General features: G+C 38.0%; 2 protein-coding genes and 1 long non-coding RNA gene across 6 annotated transcripts; 1 reads left to right on the top strand and 2 right to left on the bottom strand.

Annotated features, from left to right (window-relative positions):
• Positions 1 to 1,811: 1,811 nt before the first annotated feature.
• Positions 1,812 to 4,261, bottom strand: LOC149041435 (uncharacterized). Its single transcript, XR_016189003.1, has 2 exons — positions 4,141 to 4,261; positions 1,812 to 4,039 (listed from the first exon to the last, which is right to left on the bottom strand). It is a non-coding gene; the product is annotated as an uncharacterized LOC149041435 (long non-coding RNA).
• Positions 4,262 to 6,402: 2,141 nt separating this feature from the next.
• LOC113678744 (adaptin ear-binding coat-associated protein 1) lies at positions 6,403 to 14,544 on the bottom strand. The gene is made up of 8 exons (XM_027195652.2): positions 14,375 to 14,544; positions 13,304 to 13,404; positions 12,515 to 12,619; positions 11,973 to 12,054; positions 11,051 to 11,159; positions 10,073 to 10,115; positions 9,157 to 9,388; positions 6,403 to 8,619 (listed from the first exon to the last, which is right to left on the bottom strand). The coding sequence occupies exons 1-8, from the start codon at positions 14,458 to 14,460 to the stop codon at positions 8,589 to 8,591; spliced, it is 789 nt and encodes a 262-aa protein (XP_027051453.1). The 5' UTR covers positions 14,461 to 14,544; the 3' UTR covers positions 6,403 to 8,588.
• On the top strand, positions 14,524 to 20,779 carry LOC113678743 (uncharacterized). 4 transcript variants are annotated; one of them, XM_027195650.2, is made up of 6 exons: positions 14,524 to 14,850; positions 16,545 to 16,894; positions 17,380 to 17,548; positions 18,931 to 19,019; positions 19,283 to 19,333; positions 20,087 to 20,779. In XM_027195650.2, the coding sequence occupies exons 1-6, from the start codon at positions 14,673 to 14,675 to the stop codon at positions 20,174 to 20,176; spliced, it is 927 nt and encodes a 308-aa protein (XP_027051451.2). In that variant the 5' UTR covers positions 14,524 to 14,672; the 3' UTR covers positions 20,177 to 20,779. The 4 variants fall into 4 exon arrangements, 2 of the variants coding, with proteins under 2 accessions (XP_027051451.2, XP_089070159.1); XR_016188998.1 differs by having other exon boundaries at positions 14,610 to 14,850; positions 17,415 to 17,548; positions 19,205 to 19,333; XR_016188997.1 differs by having other exon boundaries at positions 14,610 to 14,850; positions 19,205 to 19,333.
• The last annotated feature ends 182 nt before the right edge of the window (positions 20,780 to 20,961 follow it).

Raw genomic sequence — 20,961 nt, 5'->3', positions numbered from 1 at the left:
CTTGACGAGGACGAACCTGCTGCACAAACAAGAATTGTTAATAGAGGCTAGTTCTCCCTCCGGTGTCGGTGATCTTCATTTATATAAGCAACCCCGAACACAGGAGCTATTTCGGGACACAAACAAGCATCGATAGCATGCAAGCATGCCCTCGTTATTTACGTTTCATTGCCCGCTGGGAAGTATAAGACCTCAATTTCGAGCCCAGGGTCATTTTGGCACCTTGTCAGAGGTATGGTCGCCAAATAATGACGGCCATACCACTAACAAGGAGCCAAAATGACCCTGGGCTCGAGATTGATAAGACCTTGGGCAACACGCTAATCGATCGGCGAGAGATCTGCCAGGGGCCTAACACTGAAAAGTAGAACCAGACCTCCGGCAAAAATATCCTTGACTCGTCTCAAATCCTTCTGCAGTTGGAGAGACCTGCTTCCTGCAAGGCCGATAACGAGAGCCTTCTCCTTGGCTTAGTAAAGCTGCGAATTACATTGCAGAATATGCACAGTCCCGCTCACTTTTCCAATAAGTCTACTCAACATTTTACCCACGGTGTTAAGTTCATTGGCTTTTTGAATTGCAACGAGTGGCCTTTAGAAGTTCTTATTCACTTAGAGCAGATTCCACATCACAGTTGTTAACAGCAGGGACTTGCACTTCAAAATAGACCTTTCATATTCATTTCTACATTTCGCTGCGGTCAGTCTTTGTTACGAGTCACGTGACATGAGCGCTAAAGGGTAAAATTTCTTCCCCGCCATTCCTCTCGAGCATGTCCTAGCAATGGATTGACCGAGATGGACGAAAATGCAGAAGAAAAAGAATTAGACAAAAAATAATCAACGAATTGCACTGAACATGGTGACCTAACACGAGAGATGGAAATCTACATACATCAAAAAGTGTGAAATAGCTTTTGAACGCTTTCAGAATCTTTCTATACAGCATTGACATGAACTCCTGAAATGCTAATTATGTGAGTACTTTGTAGTTTATTGGCAGGGCATCAGAGCACAATAACGAAGATCTGGAGTCCGAGTCCTAGTTAAGGACCGAATATGTTTTCGTTCTTTGTCTCACGCTTGTGAGAGAAGGAAGAACGTCTTTCTTGGAAGTTGGACCACATTGCGACCTTTGATACATTGGAGAGACGCGTTCTCTCGATCGCACACCCCTTCCCAGACTTCACGCCGACAAAGATGAAATACTGAACGCTGCCTCAACTGATGTACATCTCGCCAACTGACTTTAAAATGATTCCAGCTGTTTCAGTTTAATTTTCTTTGCAATTGCGTCTCCTCTAAACGAGTTTGGGTGACAGCTGGTCAAAACACTTCCTTATTTCTCATCGTTAGCACGCAAAGTTCTCATTCATCATGTCTTGCCGTTGAAGAAAAAATGTAAGACCTGATCTTATATTGAGAGATCTTTCCTTGTTTGTCTTCATTTTGTGATCGTACAAAGTTATATAAAAATAGCAAAAAACGGGAGGGGAAAAAACCTTGCGTGATTAGTCTCTTAGCAATCGTGTATTGCCTGACTTGGTATTTGCATAGCTGCCTGAGCGGCTAGTTTATGATAGACGCAGCTCTTAAAAAGGGCAAATGTTACTTTGGCTTTGTTTTCTTAGCAATATTTCGACGTTTCTTACGTGCACACATTCGTTTGCGATTACAAGCTACGTTTTCTTGGCACACCTTAATTGGAAATTAATCAGAAATTTTGGTCGCGGCAACATAATAGTTTCAGTATATCTTAAGAGTCAATACCAGCTGTGTCGCCTATAACAAGCAAATTGAACCAGGACGATAGTGTAAGAAATGATTACATCGGTGTATTTGTGGTGAAAATCATAACTAAACCACACTCGCAAGTGTTAGGCGGTGAAATGATGAAATAAATAACTTATTTGTTATTTTCACTAGCTTGGGTAGCTAGAAATAACAAGTTTGTCTCTATTTCACAGCATGCTATTTTAATTTATGCGATGCCTACTTTTCTACAACATCCTTACTGTAGTTTTGACTAAGTAATTCCAAAGCGTTTTTGTCCATTATGAGGAACTTCTTAATACGAGACAAACGAAAATGAAATAATTTAGACTCTTGCGAGAAAATTGAACTTGGTTATAAATTTTGAACCTCTCAAGCAGTGCTGTTGTGTTGTGTCTAAGATAAAAAGTTTTCCGCATAGCTGACAAAGTTGAAATATGCGCTAATTTATGGTCAGTTCTCGTCAATTAAATAATTTCCAAAATGCAAGTTGTCGAGTGATTATAGTTTCTTGAGAATCTATACGAAGACAAGAGGATAATCGTAAATTTACTGTGCTTTGTGCACACGTTCAAACACCTCATCTCATCATAATCGCAAAGCAAATGTTTTCGCTATTGTTAAGCGTTCGGATAAATAGCTGTTGAATATTACGAGTTTTTAAAACTCGTGCGAACACGATGTTAGCACGAGTAATTCTAAATAAATACACAACAATTAATGTTTATATCGTATCGTTATTGTTAATTTCGTTGCAATATACATAGCGAAGCCATTTTCTGAAACATCAAAATACGATATCGATCATCAAAATACGATACGATCATGTGTGCCTATGTACAAATTCAAAGTTATGTTATATACAAAAACAATAAGATATTCAGCGACTGAATAACGCAACAATGCAACTGTAACAATGGTTCATAGTAAAACATAAAATACTGCTCGTATTACATAACTTATATTAAATATTGTAGCAGACCAAGTTTTGGCGTATGTCAACACGCGCTATGAATCAAACCATTATCGAACAAAGAATTTACAAGTTTAGCGAAACCTCATGGATAGCCAGGTAGACTGCTTGAAGCAGAACTCCTACGAAAGCAAATCCCTTGTCGTCTTGTTCAGAAAAGCTTCTCCAGAGGAGCCGTAAGAAAGTCTTATGCCTTCGAGCTAAAGGATTGTACCTCCAGTTTATCTTATCTCCCGCTGCAGCTAAACATCTCCCAATTGTTCTTGGTGTATGCCTTGTTTGTGCCGATGTTATCCGCATCTCCATTTGATCTCCAATCCATGCAAGGTTTTGTGCAACGTAATGTATGTTCTCTTCAGGGTTGCTGTTAAACTGCAAAGTACTGCGCAGTTGCTGATGAGTCGTCCTTGAAAAATTATTTCTCGCGACTGTCGCGTGCGTAATAAGAGGATTTATTTCCCTTCTTTCCATTCTTCATGCGGTCGTATATCCTTACCACAGTTTAAATACTCTAATACCTTTCCGGTTTTGAATCATAAAGGGCGTTTAAGGTGATTAACGGTGCAGAAGTGAAAGTGAAAATCTTGTAGGGAAAATCTATGTCTCAATCTATGGCTTTACCGTCTCCACGTTGAAGAGTTACTTTCAGTCGAGAATTTTTTTCTTCGGTGATGCTCTTGTGTTGGTCAGAGCCGGATAGAGTCAGGCCATCGTCAGAATTACACCTAAGCCCTCGAATTTCAATCAACAATTGAAAATGTGAAACAATTGGAAAACGATCCACACGCTCAGTAACACACTGGAGACACAAGATTCCCCGTGAATTCCCGTGCAGTTTTAACGAGGTGGCGACAATTTGTCTCTGTAACCAGCAACCGGTCTAGGCTTGCCTTCGTTTAAAAGAAAGGGAATTGTTTTCTTTTCTCTTTCACGACCTTGACTTTTCTTGCGCAAATAAAACTGCGCGAAAACTTTTCCCCGCATTCAATTATCTAAAAACAGGGTGTCCCTTGTCCAACGCTCTTCAACTTGAAAGAGTTGTGCCGCACTAACCAGTTGAGTAGTCCATTTGTACAAACAAGCCCGCGAAGTCCTGAAGACGTGCTCGACCTCCGACAGAGGTCAGTTGTTTATTTTCCACGTTTCCACCGAACTTTGAGAAGGCAAACACGCCAATCGGGTCGTGCCGAAAAGAGTTCATTTACGCCGATTCAATGAAAGCGGCGAGCGCTTCAAGCCAAAAGTTATTACTTGTAATAAGCATTGCCGAAACCACCCGCCTTGGTTTCACTTTCTGGAAGTATATGTGATGCGGAAAGAAAAAGCGTTACCGCAATTAGAGTCAAAATTTAAAGACAAAAGATTTCTAAATAAGTCTTATTTGTTTCTACAAACCGTTTCACAAACTGAAAATCCCTTTTGAGTTTCAGTAGATGACCATCGCGTGTTTTACACAAGTCAAGGCCGAACAAACTAAGACATACAACAGGCTTTCTGCGCAGACGACGGTTTTTCCAAATTGCTTATTTGCCCTTTTAGAGAATAAATAGAAAAATAGACAGCAGATTGCAACATACTAATTTAATCTAAATTCAAAGCAATCGCTTCCGGCTGAGCAAGGAGGGACAGAGTTTTCAACAACTGCCTTGCTGAGGTCACGTTTGTCGGTTCGCACGCGGCGGCTCTGACATCTTTAGCACACGGCCGAAACATCACAATAAACAATTAACAATTCTTACCCAAATATTCCCTCGCCCGCTGCGAAAAAAATAATAAAAATCAGTTTGCAACTATCGCACCCAACAGCCGAAACGATAGAGCCTTAATGTTGCATAATTTAAGTTTGCATTGTAGTTAGTTATTGACGTTTTCGGTCTCTCCTTTTCTCTATAAGCGGTGTTCTTTTCTTTTCTTTAGCCGCTCTATTTATTGCAAATTACTACACCTTTTGACATGGAGAGTTTGCATAGAGTGACAAGCGAAGATAAATAGTTGCTTTTGCGGTTTGCCAAATGATAGCTCAGTGAAGGGTAATGAATTTAACTGTATAAATGTGCTTTCCCTATTAGAACAAGTTTCCAGCCGGGGCAAGAGCGACATAATTATATGTAGTTCATGCAATACTCGATTATGATGCAAGACGAAGAAAAATGGCAGAAAATAAACCAAAACAAGACAAAGTGAAATATCAAAACAATGCCTCTACTTATAAACAGTCCTATCCTGAAGTATATGAGCTGAACAACCATGCGATCGTCACTGAATTTCATGTGGGTGAGCGATTTCTTTTCCCTTTTTTGTGCTTTATATAAAGTCAGCCGGTTAGATTAGAGACATGCCGCTAAGCAAGATCAGTAGGAAAATTTATTTTTAGGGATTGACGAAAACACAAAAGAAAACACTAGTTCCTGATTTGTCACGTTTCAGATCTCAAAATACGATCATAAAAATTACCAACTCAATATTTGGCGGCGGTTTTTCGATTTAGTTATTAAGACATTCATTTCAAACGATTATCGAGATTTCTCACGTTGGCAAAAATGGAATACTCTTTAAAGCATTCAAATTTTTGTGCGTTGCCATATAGAACGCGGTACTTTGATTAGTTTCAAGACAAAGAACTTCAAAGAGAGATTTATCATCTCTATATTTTCTTACTAAGTGCATTAAATAATTTTTAATTTGAATCGATGCGGAGATCTGTACAGGAAGCGACGGGTTCGAGGATATTCGCAGAGCTTAAAATAAAACAAATATAGTGTAATTATAAAATTGCAGAGATCACCTTACAAACCTTTTTAACCAAATAACTCGGAGGAAATATATTCTTTCATTATTTCTAATCAACTTGTCTTTCAATTTTTACCTGTTGATTGGCAAGCCTTACCGTACAAGAGGATCAAATTAGAGACCCGACACTATAAATCGGCTGGAGGGGGAGTGGGGCAGATCGAAGAGTATTGGTTAATTGCGTCACAAAAATTTTGCCTAATCCCCTCGTAGGGCTCTGTAATATTCTTACGAACCCCTTCCCCCTTTCATCAGTAGTCAATTTTCCATAGTCCCCTTCGTACTCTGTTGGCGATGACTAAGCGCCATCCCACCTCCCCCTGGAAAGCATATTCTTCACCCCCACCCCCCTCCCGCCATAAAAAATGACCGGTCCCTTATAGACAGTGTCAGGAGATCTAGAGGGGGGGATGGAGTGTTAGTCTCTCCATCTATTCGTTCTGGTATGGTGATACAACGAATAGCCTATTTATTAAAGTATTTTAGACTGATGAGGAGCAATAACAATTTTGAAAAAGCTTTTTCAGGAAGATTATTTCTTATTTTGTCTTCCTTGTAGTAAAAGGCAAACACTCGCCTGGGAAAATGCTGTTGAACGAAAATTTCTCAGTAAGCAAGCGTCTACTGTCGGTAAATTTGGCAACAAGTGCATTTCTTGGATTGTGTTTCCCTGCCCCAAGACTGAAAATATTTCTTCGATCAACATCACGAAAGCGGTGAAGCACACTTTGAGGAGAAATTAAGTGCTTATCACTCTTTGGGCTTTAAGGGTTAAATATGCTTGAGGTATGAAAACAGTTCACTCATTTGATGAAGGAGGATGTTAGAAATTATCCAGTTGAATCCTAATAAAACCACAAGAGAGCGTTGAAATGGTATTTACTTTATACTGAACAATTGGGTTATTATTATTTTAACTGACTTTGTAAACTATAGCATACGTTGACATTACATAATTAACAGAACTACGTATGAAAAGACCCTTTCTTGCTTTACATTCTACGATACACTAACATAGGCAGCAGAGCAGGAGGACAGGGGGCTGCAGTCCCTCTTGGGCAAAATTTAGGGAGCTATGCTCCCTCCCCTCCCCCCCCCCCCAAATCAAGTTTCAGTGCCGACGATTTTGCCAGCGCAGCATAAAGTTCGGAACTTGTAATCTTTTCAATCGCTTCATCAGTATCGTTGCCTGGCGAAATTAAATTTCATTTGAACAGCTCCGGCCTGTGTTCAAGAGTCAGACATTAAAAATGTGTTTAGAAAATTTGAGTGAGGGTATGTACTTGGCCTAGTATAAGGGATGTGCTCCCTCCCTCCACAATTCAAAGCGCTCCGCCGCCTCTGAATTGACAGAACTGCATACGGAAAGAATGTTCCTTGCCTTACATCCTCAATACAATAGCCATGTTCTAATGCAAATGTCTACAGTCAGGAAAATAAAATGTCTGAAGCTCTACTTACGTAAACAACATCAAGGTCAACTAACTATTTTCCTTCGCAAACGATTCGAGAAGATGGCCATCGCAGCCAACTACAATAACAATATATACCATGAAATAAAATACAAGACTTTGAAATCAGTTATTCCTATAAAAGTTGAACTCACAGCTCATAGAACATTTCACTTCAAAGAATGTATACCATCTAAAAATGATCGACGAAAGTATAAGAAAGCGGAAAACCTGCGTACGTTTAGTAATAATTACTTCCAAAACCTGTTTAAGGCGAATTTGGTACGACCGAGAAAAGAACAGTTTTTGCTTGAAATTTTCTTGGAGAGCCTCGGTAATTATGAAACATAATGGCGAAAAAATAAATTTCATTAAAACAACGACTCTGTGTCGCTTATAGTTTGGTTGTTTTGCTTAACTATTTCACTCCCCAGATCTAATTGTCAATTCTCCGCACTGTCTCCCATACATCTCTTATACTTTTAAGTAGAGGAATTTGGTGTTATTCAAACAATATCGCCTCTCATTCCGTTGGAAAGTGTATTGATAGTGTAAGGAGAAACTTCTTTTGTGTCACCTCAGTTAAAAAAGCGACCTTCACGCGTTTTTAGTGCTTTAAGAGTGGGAAAAATACCTTTATCTTGAAGGGGGGGGGGTCTAGTTCCTTTGCATTTTGGAGACGGTTCTGTTTACGCATTATTGTCTAGTATTTCACCCCCTTCCCCACCCTTGCTAGACGGGTCGTTAACTATACGTAACGCGTAACAAACCCACAAAACAAGAGAGAAATATTTAAGCAAAACAAATATAGGATTGTTTTCTTTTTCCGTTACGACTGACATATTAAAAGGCTACTCTTTCACTTTTCACGTTAAGATGACACCTCTTTGTCTTATGTGCCATAATGCCCATAAGACGGAGAAATATTTGGTCTACATCAGACAATGTCCAATTGAGTGTCGAAAGAATTCCCGCAGTTAGGTTTCCTCTTATTGCACCCAAGGACTATTCTAAAAAACTTAGCTCGACCTCTCAACCAATCAGAAAGAAAATTAAAACCAATCGCGACCTGGTCGTCCGCGTTTTCCCGCGCTTGGAACAGTTACCTCCTTTCAGTTTTCATTGGCTTTTTGGGATCTTTTCCGCTGCTCTGATTGGCTGATGTAATAAGTTCAAGGACACTCAGTTGAACAGCCCTCTCACCAATCATTTCATTTTGAAAAACTTGCTCACACGACCTTGTCAGTAACAGGAAAAATTGGTAACATTGCAAACCCATCTTGAAATTTGCCATGATGTGAGAATTTCATTCTAAGATTGAATTTCTAGGTAAATAATAATCCTCCACCTTTTTATCACTGACAAGATTATGTAACAATGTTTGGTAAACAGTTTACTTGTACACTAAATTCTACATCACCTTGTCTAAAGCTTCACTTCTTTGCTAACACATTCATGACAATACTGTAACTAATTCTACCAATTTACATTCTGCAATCATTACATTATGTTACATTTGTGTAAATTTTAAAGCACACAAGTAGACAGAGCAAAATGTCTCATTAAAATACTTTCCTCTTTGACTATTGATATGAAATATCTCTAGAACTGTACCCAGCTAGAATCAGAACTCCTATGAAAAGAATGCAAAAAGAAAAACAATGGATGACCCTTTGAGGCTGTAATGGGGCAAAATTGAATTCGGGTTAGCTTAGACTTAGCTCTAAAGAACAAGCACCTTATAGCCAAAGTCATCAGTCACCATCAATACTTGAAAGGTGGTAACTGGCTGTCTACTGCACACTGTAAGACTCCCTTTTTGGGGTCTGCCTCATGGCACCAGCCCCCTATTACAACAGTGACTTAAGTAAAAAAATAGTGAAACCAGGCCTGAATCATCGTATTGGGGAAAACATCTGACACTTAAGATCCCTCTCACCATCCAGGAGGATACATGAGTTTTAACATACTCTCAGGAAAGTTGATGAGGTGCTGAGGAAAGCAATAAACTGCAATAGACTAGAATCCTGTCTAGTTTTAGAATCAGTACTCCAAACCCCTTGCTGAAACTCTTAATCCAATTTAGCTTGGCCTGACACCCATGCTAGCCAGCAGTTTTCAGGCATGAGCATGTGCATTGTACTCAGTTTTTAAACCAGAATTCACTTACCCAGATGCAGAAGTAAAATCTCCCCAATCAGATGTTGTACTCTGTTGTTGACTTTGTTGTGGAACTGTTGACATGGAACCAAAACTTCCCATGTCAGGGAAGGGAGCCTGAGGTTGAAAATTAGGACTTGGTCTCCTCCCAGATGCAGGTGATGCCCCTGCCCCTGGGGGTGGTGCTAGCTTGGGAGCTAAACCCCCAGGGGGAGGGGGGATGACACCAAATCCACCTCCTGCTATAAGAAAATGAACCAAAATTAGTTAGGAATGAATCATATTTTTTAGAGATAAAGCTGCATGATCTTCCAGGTGTGTAACATAGTCAGGCAAGTGAATTCTGAATTATATTAAGACAAAGTTGCCTTATGGCTAGATCAAAAGCATTTAATTTAGTTAGTTAGTCCTCTTTGTGTGTCTGTGCATCTAAGGCCTCCGGCAGAGAACACCATTAATTTCTGCCAGTTACCAGCAGGTCAAGCAACCCCCATGTCCAGCCTCAGTCCACCGTTTCCCTTTCTACATTCCTCCTCCACAAGCATTGGTGTGAGCAAAATCCAAGACTTTGCCACACTTTATCCAAACCATTAATGCTTTAATTTTCCAGACTATGAGTAAAGTCACATGTATTGAGCATAACCATGGTTGTCACAGATCTATTCAAATGCTGAAAATCGATTGATCACACTAAATAAAAAAACTGTGTATGGTGGGTATTACATTTGTCAGAAACTGGATGAAACCTCATTTCAACAGATTACTTATCTGAAGATGTCACATCATGTAAAAGTATTCTTTAAATAATATATGAATTTTCAAATCCTTCCTGCATACATTTCTATAGCAATAAAATTATATCATTCACAAAACTCACAATTATCCAAAAATTGTTCATTTATTTGTTAGTATCAAATCAGGCATACCTGGCTTAGGACGGCTTGTTGCACTTGCACCAGGTGCACGATTCTGAAAAGTTAAAATCACATTTTACTTATTGAATGTTCTTGAAATATGACAAAGGAGCTACATCACAGTTGAGGCATCTTGAAAAACACTGTCTTTCATAACATGTTTTTACCCTCTCCATTCTAGCCCTACTTGTTGCTTGTTTATCATAATGATTGCTCTTTTGTGTTTTTCTGTCTCACAGTGCCAATATTCTACTAATCTCCTCGAAGTTGGAAGCAAAATGACTTAAACAATGTAATGCAATGTCAGTATCCCCTTGAGAGAAGGGTAAAGGCAATGCCCAGCAATATGATGTGGTCAATATTGGAACTTTGTCTGAAATGAAGCCTTCAGAGTATGAGGATTGACCAAAAACATGATGGTTTCCATGTTTTTTTTTCTGTTTAGATTTTCTTACTGGTTGGGGCTTTTTAAGTGGACACACATTCAGTCATGAGTTACAGCTACATAGTATAAGGAAATACCTCAACAACAATTTTTTGCATGCAATGTGGACAACTTGTCTTGTAATATAGGTCCCCACTGCAAAATTTCTTTCCCAGAACAAGTTGCACAAAGTGCTTTGAATTAATTTTTATGACTGCAGCAAGGAAATGGGAAAGTATCATTGCTATGTGTACACTTGGAACATGATGTACACTGTATTGAATATCTTGGAGGCCTACTGTAGTAGACTTTCATTTATTGCATCCCTAGCAATAAACCTGTAACTTTTCTGCATAATATCCATACATTATTCAGCAAACAGGAATTGAGAATATTCAAACTTGTCAGGTAGAAATTGTGATCTTGATTCAAGACCAAATTCATGAAACTGATTGACAAGGAAGTGTGTAGCAGCTAGATGGGAGAATTAATGATCAGATCTTGGTAGTTAAAGGGTTAAGCTTTATTTCTGAGTGTATTTAATTGCGAGAGACAGTCCAACTCACCCCAAGATTAATGTGAATTGTTTGACCTTCTTTGAAGCCCAAGTCTAATTTTGGAGTAAGATCAGGTTGCTCAGCTTCTGCAGCAAGTTTTTCACTCTGTTTCAACCATCTATGTATGACACAAGAGTAAATATAAACAAAATACAGGTCATCCAAAAAATATGGAATTCCAATCTAAATTTGATAGAACGGTACATGTAAAAATCCATATTTTCTATAACAAGTATTTATCAATTATCATTTTAATTTTAAATAACCTTAAGGTAAGACCAGTACCATAGTATTCCCTTGTATTTTCAATGGTTTTTATATCAATACTTAGAAATACTATGAATTTTTCATAAAAGCAAATATTGATGTGATCCTGAAAATTATATTCACTTTTCTCAAAAGAAAAAGATAATCAGGTTTTTAGACATTATGACCACATAACCTCTGTGTTAAAAAACAAAAAAATTGAAAAAAACAAAAGGCCTAAAAAAAACAAAAACAAAAACAAAAAGCTAAGAGCTACCGGGTGTTAACTCAAACACTGCTAGGGACTGAGATTGGGTCGTATTTGCTTCGTCTAGCCAATGCTAGCCTTTTCCCACCCAGCCAGTTACTTGACAGGTTTTAAGTTGTTCTGTCCTCTCATTGGTCTTGTCAATAAACCTTACTAATGGTATAATTCTCAATTTTTGCGTGATACGCTGGTGTGGTTTGGTTGAATATACAATAAAGGTCATGTTGTGACAATGAGCATAGTAAGGCCAATAGTGGTCTTTGAGAAGTGAGCAACTTTTAAATGTTTCTTGCTCAGGTGTTTCCCACCTTCTCCAACTCAAATTGAGATCAACATGTAGATAAGAATTTTCAATGACAAAAAAGATTATTGGAAAAAAATTCCACACATGATAAAACAATCTGCATATCAACATACTTGAAGTGATCTTGCAATGCTACATTAAAATCAAAGCTATCTCCTCTGTCTGTGAAACCCATTCCAATAAAAGCATGTCGACCTGCAATTATAACCAAAATATTTCCATCAAAATACTCTGCTCAAATGCCGTGGATGAATGAATCAACAAATGAAAGCATGTATAGACAGACAGCTAAATGACAGTAACCATATTCTCTACAATGTTCTCTACACATTTCCTTTGCTTCTGACAAGGAGAATTTGTCTAACAATCAAAGCTTCTTAGGCTGGTGATCATTTCTTTATTCTCAACATCTTAATAAATAATTCAGCGGTATTACTGTGAGGAGAAATTAAATTCTGGTCACCTTGAGGGTTTAAATGCTGAACTGGTCAGGAGAAATGTACCAAATGAAAAAAGATTAAGTTGCAACTGTAAATACTGCAGATTTAGCTCAGTGGGCTTTCAAAGGTCTAAACTTAATTAAGTGAACATGAAATAAAACATTATGATTATTACTAAATGCTTCCTAAATAAAAATACACTGAATAGCACATACCACCATCATCCACAATTTTCAAGACAAAGTAACGGCTGCTATCTAGAACACCTTCCACTGCAATCCCTGGGTAATCATCTACAGGACACTTAGCAAAGAGTTCACCTGTACACAAAAATAACAGGAGCAGAACCTTTAGGTTGAGCAATTTTTCTATAATCAAGTTCCCATTCTATAGTTGATATAATTGTGAATTTAAAGGGATAAGGGATATTTTCTTGAAAAACTAACATTACTGATTGAAACAACATGCGAAGTAAATGTTGCCAACAGTGATCTGTTCTTGGCCTTCTTCCAGGGATTTCAATAGCTTTTTCCTTAAATGCTTGCTTAACCCTTTCCAGACTAATATCAGTATGCATATTCTCTATACTGTTCCCTATACATTCCTTAGGTTACTGATAAGGAGAATTTCTTTCCTAATCCACAGCTTCTTTAGTTGGTGATCATTTCCTCAATTCTTGTAACATTAGTGTTTTATTCAGAGGTTAAATTGTTAGGAGAAATTAGATACTAGTCACTCTTAGGTGTTAAAGGGTTAAGGGGCAAAGAGGCAGTCATACCCTAAAAAGGACTCTAAGGTGAAATTCAAAGACAACAACTTGCTCACAGGTGATGGTAGACTACCAGTAACCAGCTTCTAATTGAAACCCTGCTTCTTCCTTTCTATTTGCCCAGGATGTTTTACAATTTTTAGCTTCCATACCATACACCCTCTGACTGGTAACCTTCTCATTCTTACATGTTGATTATTTATTCTAGAAGTCACCTTTAATTGATACAACTCACCACTTGTCTTGTCCTCGATCTTGATGTAACACTCCTTTCCCTTTGCACAGACTCTTAACCTTCCAGTCCAATCTGGCTGATCAAGTTTCCAGTCTGCAGCTCTTAGAAAGCAAGAAATTGACATTTGAGCTAAGAGACCCATGCTGCTACAGCTTATCACAGAGTGGGTAGCAGGAAGCAAAGAGGAGTATTTCCTCTCCCCCTGGATGGGATGTCAATCCATGATAGGTTACCAACTAGATTTATAAACTTTTCATGTGTTCTCCAAGCCTCCAGTATAGATTATTATGACAGTAAACCAATACAAAGTGCACTTTAATGCTTAATTAAGCAGAAGGCAGATGGAAAGGCAACTCTATTAGTTTATCAAAGGTTACTTGTGCTTTTAATTAATAATCCAGGGACTCCCTTAATGATAGACAATGTTTTTTTCCTTTCTTTTTTTGTACATTACTTTCAAAACCATCCCTTCTGTAAAGATTTTCTCATGCACCTAGGGAGGGGCATTAAGTTTATTTACTTTATAAAAACAATGTTCTCTACTTAAAGATCGACTTCCATCAACCTCGGAAGGAAGAAGGTGAAGACTAACGCCCAAAATTTGATCACAATAATTGACAACTTTTTCATGGTTGTTAATGCTGTCCTAAAAACCTTCAAGATGAGCCTGAAATTTAATCAGTTGAGGCCAATTTAAGGTGAAAGTGAAGTACATTTTAAGACAGCGTGAGCATAGTTAATGCTAATATAAATTAGAGCGAACGCTACGTATTCACTAATTGGTAATTTGATATTATTTCTACATAACACTCATCGAAGTTGTATAATTTACGCATAACATTTCAAGAAACATAAAAGGCATTTGTAATTATGAGCGCGGATTTTCGGAAAACAAGTATTTTTCATTTATCTTTTAATTTGTATTCTGGATATTCCCTATAGTCAAATATCCAAACAGGAAGAAAAAAGTGAATTTTTCCCAAATGGCTCTTTCCAGTTAACCCGTGAACGCGTAAAGATCAGATAAGTTCAGAGACAAAAAAATCATGCTAAAGGAACGTATCTGAGTACCTGTATCCTCGGTTGCTTGTTCTCGGAGGAATTTTGTAAATAAAACATTCATTCTTAACACACAGAACACTTTCATAGTCCTCCATGTTGAAATTAGAACAACCAGCCCAGACTTCCCCCCGTACAAAATTGAAACGTTTCCCAAAGGAGGACTGGAGCGATAGAAAAAATGGCGGCTGCGGTGTTTTGAGTTCTAATTTGAAATCGTATCGTTTATAACAAAATGCTCGAGCTAAGCGGTGTCTTGGTGACAGAAAATCTGTTTTAATGCTTTTAAGGGGGCTCTGGTTTCTTATCTATGGGCTCAAATGATGTAATCGCAGTGCATCAGTCAGTTTTGGGCAGCTGTGTTTGCTCTTCAGCTGATGTGACTTCCTTGCCAGATCCATATGATGTTGCAAGAAATTTGCTGTCAGGCTTTTGTGATTATAAAAGACTGAGGCATATTCCCTCCAGAGAATTTAAGCCATGGTATGGTAAGTGTAAGCTCTTGCTGTGCCCAATCATACCACTTGCATCTCCTGATCGTTTACGGTCAATAGTGGCCACCGCAACAAACTCACCACAAAAAAACTCGCCACCACAAAGAATTAAATCGCCACCGGAGGTAACTACATCGAATGAAAGCTAAGTTGTGGTAGTGTTTTGCGAAATAAGAAGCGCGAACAAATACGACGAAAGGAACTCAAACTTTATGTCGTGTCTCAAGTATGGAACGTTAACCGTTAAATAAATAAAACACTTTGATGCCACTGAGATTGATCAGTTTACGTACGGGGAAAACAGATGAAACCGCATGAAACTTTCATCAAATGAAAGCTAAAATGTTGTAGCATTCAAATGTGTTTTTTCAGTAAAGGGCAAAAATGTAACAATGCATTATTAATCATTGTTTGATTTGAGAAAATGTGTCACTGTTCAATTTCCTAAGGTTTCATTTGAGAAGACATGTCAAAAACTTGGGCTTTCTGCTTCATCACAGGTTCCAAACACCATCTGTTTCTTAGTGTTTGGTTCCTGGGATTGAGCACTTGCCCTCATTTTTGACTTTTAACTTCTTGTTTTTTTGGGCTTTGCAGGACACAGTTTTATAAATGAATAAGGGTATTGACATTTGGAGTGTTAGCCCTTCATCAGAGTGATCACTCTGACTAAGGGCTAACACTCAAAACGTCAGCTTTTTAACTCTTTATGGTGGCCAATTTACGTTTTCAACTCAGTTGTTAACTCTAAATTACTTGCCACAGTTTTTTTAAGACAGTCATGTTACTAACCTAAAACAAGTGTTTTGGAGTGAATTTGAAGGGCATTTTGGGCAATTTGAGGACTTGTTAACTCATCAGTCTTCCTTGTGGGTGCCATAGGGAACTTATAAAGAACTTTGGGTAGAATATACTGCCGATGTTGTTGCGCAAAAGGTTAGACAAATTAGAAGAGATAATTATTGTTTGGCTTCTTCTGTGTTTCTTTTGAATTTATCTGAGATTTTAACCATTATTGTGATATAAAAGCTCTTTCAGTTACCAAATGGCATTTGATAAAACTACAGCTTTTCCATCCTTTGGAATCATAGTATAATACTATGAAAGCTGCAAAAAGCTCCCTCTCCTACCACTTTTATTTCTAGGGCTTCCAGACAGGACCTCATCAGAGAATGGTGCTCAATTAATAAGAAAAATACAAAGGGAAATTTTGTAATTAATTTTTCTCCTTTGAAATGTTGCCCTGAGTTAATGAAAACCTCATACAATCTACATTTCTTTGCTAAGAGGAAAATTTGTAAAAATTGTTCAAACACATGCAAATTAGGTAATGGATCCAAATGGATAACAACACTACTACTGTAATGGAGATTTTCTTTTTTAAGGAAATGCAGGAATGGGAATACAGACAGAGGTTTATTGCAGAAATGACAGTATTGCATTAACCTTTTACAGCCCAACATCAGTATCTGTATTCTCTATACTTTACCCTGTTCATTTCCTTTGGTACTGACAAGGAGAACTCGGTTAACAATCAAAGCTCATAAAGTTGGCAGTCATTTCCTTTATTGTTATCAAATGACAGTTCTTGATGAATGATTCAGCAGTAGTGCTGTTAAGAGAAATTAGATGCTGGTCACTCCTAGGGTTTAACGGATTAATATTTCTTCTTGTTTCTTTCTTTATAGATGAGAGTACCTTAACCTGTTTGTGCTTCAAGGTACTTCCCCCAAAGTTGACAGTGATTTCAGAACTGACACCAAACCAATCATCAGTTTTAAGGCAAAACTTCTCATCAACAAGTGACAACTTACTTGACTTTTCACCTGTGTATTCTGGTAAATCAGGCTTAAAAAAAGCACAGCTGAAGAAAGGTGATGACAAAGAGAAGATTGTGAGCAGAACATGTAACAATCATCCTGCAGAACACCATAGCCCCTGGAGTAGGGGTGGTAGTGAAGATTGTTCTAAATGTGGAAGTGGAAAGAACAAACTGTTGGAGGAAGCTCTAAATCCTATAAATACCTCAGCCAAATCAGTAAGTGTTGGAAAAGATAGAGAAACACACAAAAGCTATCTTGTTTGATCACCTTACTTTTCACCTTCTGTTTATACTCTTATCCACACAATTCGAATATTATTTTGCGAAAAAATTACGAGAACAGTCAAACTTATCAGCAAGGGGGTGTTTTCTTGAAATAACACCAAAGCCCAGTTATTCAATGGGAATTACCACAGTCCAAAGGATAAATGGCTATCCAGTGGATAAGTGTTGTATTCAGTGGATATTGCTATCCAACCTTCAAACAACTAGAGTCAGATTCTCTTCCCTAATTTACAAGGAAAGCTATGACCATCAATTGGGAGAGTTACCAGATGGATCCTGGGACTTAGCTGGATGTTAATCTAATACATCTGTAGACTTATTGGCAATGTTCATCTAAGAAACAAAGATCATTATTTTGGGTTACTTGAAATTTTTGTTAATTTTGGCTAAATTATTCTTTTCTTTTCTATGTCAAGTTGTGGTGTGTCAGTCCTCCACATATCAATTGCAGGAAAGGGAAAGAAAAAGAGACTGTTTTGGAAAAATTCAAGAAGACAGACCTTCTCCAAGTGAAGCAACAGTATGGATTGGATTATCATCAACGAGGAAAATGGATTGTTTGTGCCAAAAAAGGTTCCTTAAAAGGTACATGAATTACCTTCTTTTATATATACCAGTTTAAGTTTGTCAATGGAGTCATTCATTCTAATTATGTCCTTATCATGTGATTGCCTTGGTATCTTTGAAGAGTTTACTGCTGTATTACTGTAAGCAGCTCATTCAGGCCTTAGGACCACTGACTGGTAAGGATGGGCCAATACAGTTTTTCCAAATCAATACAATACTAAGTGTGATGCTGATGTTTTTCTGTAATATTGATATTGATATCGATACTGTGATTGTAGTATTGAAAGCATCAATACATTTTGCCAGTGTATGGATATTGTGCAAGTAGACCTCAGCATTGCTGGTATGGAATATTTGGTATCAGTATTGGCCTATCCTTACTTAATGGCTCAGAAAAGAGCTGGTCATGTTGTTTTGTTTGTCCGTACATTCTCATGATGTTGTGAAGTATTATTTGGGTATCTTTCATGGAAGTATGCCTGTTACAGTTGTAGCTAGCTCTTGGGACATTGTTTAAATTTTGCATGCTGTAGTTAGTCTGTGAGAACTAGTTTAATTGTGTTTTTCACTTATTTGTAGAACTCCTTTATTGCTATAGCTAAATAAATGAGTTAAACCGGAAGGTTGTTTCTTCAATTTTGTGGTTGCAAAACAACTTTTTATATTGCAGATTCATTTTCATTATCAAATTGTCCAATTTCTTTTTAAATCAAATATTTCTAGATAGTAATTGAACCTTATACCTTATAAATTAATAGAATTAGCCAGTCCCTATAATTCCTCTGGCCATCTTGTTCACTGCTTATACCATAGCACTAATGAGAGGGAAACAGCAGATTAACATTGACTTTTCACTGTGAGCCTGGTTGATTTCAAATTCTCTCTCAATTGCTTCTGGTTATTGCTAAGGAAAGAGGCATTGGTCCTAGAATGATAAGGTTAGGGTTAGCGTTAGGGTTATGTGCCAATAAATCAGAGGCCTCAATGTCCCGGCTTCCCCAGAAAACCTACAGGCATTTGACCCTTGTCCATGCCCAGGGGGTAGAGAATTGGCACCTTGCTTGCTTGGAGAATTTGAACCAGAAGTGACAAGTTTTTCTCACAGAATACAAGTATCTATAGTATAGTCTATCTATAGTATAGTATTTGTTTAAAGTCATTGTCGCTGATTTTGCTTTTATAAAATATTGATGATGAAATCTGGCACTTGGGTGTGGTACTTGAACACAATTTCACACTGGGGAGTAGGAATTTGAACAAACCAATCTACAAAAGTTCAAATGCCTTGGGGATTGCTGAGGGGGGAGGGGGGATGTTGAAGCTTCAAATTGATTGTCGCATTAGAATTAGGCTTGGGTCAGGTATGATTAATCATAGAAGTGTTCTTTTTTGCAATACAGAGGAGAATTTCACAATAAAACAACTTTGGAAGAAAGTATGCTCATTGATCCAAGAAGGTCGTCTTCCTTACTGCAATGCAAAACTTCAGGTCAGGAATTTAACCATGGAGTATTCTTATGTATGTTGAGAAATGTGCTGATATTGCCAGTAATAACACTTAGACAAGGCATGTAATCTAGGGAAAGACTTTCAACCATAACAGCTTTTCTATCATTAGTTTAGATGGATTACTTGTCTATTATTAGTTTAAATGGATTACTTGTGAACTGTTAGGAAACATAGTGGAACTGTGATAGGTAACTTGCTACAGACTACTAAGCAGTGAACTCAGATTCATGTGGCTTTTTACAGACATTGCAAGATGAGGTGTGGGTGTACTGTGACTTTGAACACTCATTAAAGGTAAGCCTCAAATTTAAGGCTTGGTGCCATTTTGATGAGCAAATTCTACTTGAGAGTAAAGGAAAATGTAATAGCATAATGGTAAGCATGCTGTTCTTTGGTTGGACAAGTCTAGGTTCTTATCCCCCCTAGAAGTTTGAGTATGTTCACCCTTTACATCCTTACATCAGTATGCAAGTTCTCCATACTGTTATTTATACATTTCCTATAGTACTTGTTAGGAGAATTTGTCTAACAGTCAAGAGCTTCTTGAGTTTGTAATAATTTACTATATTCTCGTGACCCTAATGTTTGATTTATTGGTGATACTGTTTAGAGAAATCAGATACTTATCATTCTTGGGGGTTAAAGGGTGAATATACCTGTAAAATTTTCAGGGTAGCCTGACAAATTGAGGTGGGTGGAGGTGGGTGGAGGTGGGTGGAGGTGGGTGGAGGTGGGTGGAGGTGGGTGGAGGTGGGTGGAGGTGGGTGGAGGTGGGGGGAGGTGGGGGGGGGAGGGGGGGAAACCAGTATCAATGTTCCTAGTTGCTTCATACTGTGAACTATGGTAGGCTGTGCTTGACAAAACATAGTGCGAAAAATGTTGCGTAACGTACCGTCAGTGGCAAGGAACGTTGCGCAAGGATACATGAAGGTCCAAGGAGACTATTTAGAAGTGTTTAGATCAAGTATAGAAGTGTATGACGGAAAGACGTACTTCAACTGGCAAGTTTCGCATTGATTTGATGACTATTTCTTCTCTCATATACAGGTCAGAAGTACCTTAGAAGAGGCCCTTGGAAATTTCTTCCTGGAAATTTCTTTCGTCGTTCATCCTGTTGGCGTTGTTATGGAACTATGATAAAGAAACTCTAAAGTCGTTTCACCTCTTAGCCTGCGTGAAAGCCCGAAAAGATCGAAAGAGCCGCGTGCAAGAGAGAACAGACACGCTCCTCTCTCACGCAGGACTACTCTTGTGTGCTAGCCGTCATAATCACCAGCATCGTGTTCCTCTCGCAGAATCTTTTTACACTTAACAAAATTTTAAAATGTTAACAGAACTCATTATTGCATCAATTACTAACTTGAACTAGCTTACGTTGGTTATTTATTCATTAAATCTTAGACGCATTTGCGGCAATCGCAATACTTTTCACACGTCACGGCATCATCGCTGTTTTTAACGAGTTTTGCAATAAATGTAACTGACACATTACCTTCTACTGAATACACTAACGCAGATTTTACATTATTTATAGAAATACCGGTATATTTATTTACTAGATTGGATATTTGCTAGATTGAGGCTATAAATTATCATTGATTGGCTTGATCAATATACATGTATCTGGCTGGTTTCACTTCTGACCATTATTGTAAGTGCGTTGTAACTTAGTTAGATGTTACAATTCAACAATGAATTTATTTCCTTGTGGAATAAACTAAGGGAAGAATTGTCAGAGAGGATCTGTGTGAAGTTTTGTGCTCAGGGTGCAACACCCAGAGCGAAAGATATTCATCATCGCCAATGGTGGGGAATGAAAGTTTAATGAAGACCCTTACATTGAGAATTCTCAGTGAGAAGTGCGTGATCAAGTCGTGCTTGGTTTTAGTTTGCATGTGATGGGTTGAGTCAGTTTAAAACTA

Source organism: Pocillopora damicornis, chromosome 8 (genome assembly GCF_964200805.1).
Source record: "Pocillopora damicornis chromosome 8, jaPocDami1.2, whole genome shotgun sequence".
Taxonomy (NCBI): domain Eukaryota; kingdom Metazoa; phylum Cnidaria; class Anthozoa; order Scleractinia; family Pocilloporidae; genus Pocillopora; species Pocillopora damicornis.
Note: the sequence above shows the minus strand (reverse complement) of the source record. Positions and strands in the feature narration are given on the sequence as shown.

Bases quoted from the DNA above. Each gene is read 5' to 3' on its own strand.
- LOC113678744 (XM_027195652.2), bottom strand. From the start codon at position 14,460: ATGGAGGACTATGAAAGTGTTCTGTGTGTTAAGAATGAATGTTTTATT. The intron at 12,620-13,303 runs GTGAGTTGTATC...TTTTGTGTACAG, and splicing joins GATCGAGGACAAGACAAGTG to GTGAACTCTTTGCTAAGTGT. The intron at 9,389-10,072 runs GTATGCCTGATT...ATTTTCTTATAG, and splicing joins AACAAGCCGTCCTAAGCCAG to CAGGAGGTGGATTTGGTGTC.
- LOC113678743 (XM_027195650.2), top strand. From the start codon at position 14,673: ATGGGCTCAAATGATGTAATCGCAGTGCATCAGTCAGTTTTGGGCAGC. The intron at 16,895-17,379 runs GTAAGTGTTGGA...TTCTATGTCAAG, and splicing joins TAAATACCTCAGCCAAATCA to TTGTGGTGTGTCAGTCCTCC. The intron at 19,334-20,086 runs GTAAGCCTCAAA...TCTCATATACAG, and splicing joins ACTTTGAACACTCATTAAAG to GTCAGAAGTACCTTAGAAGA.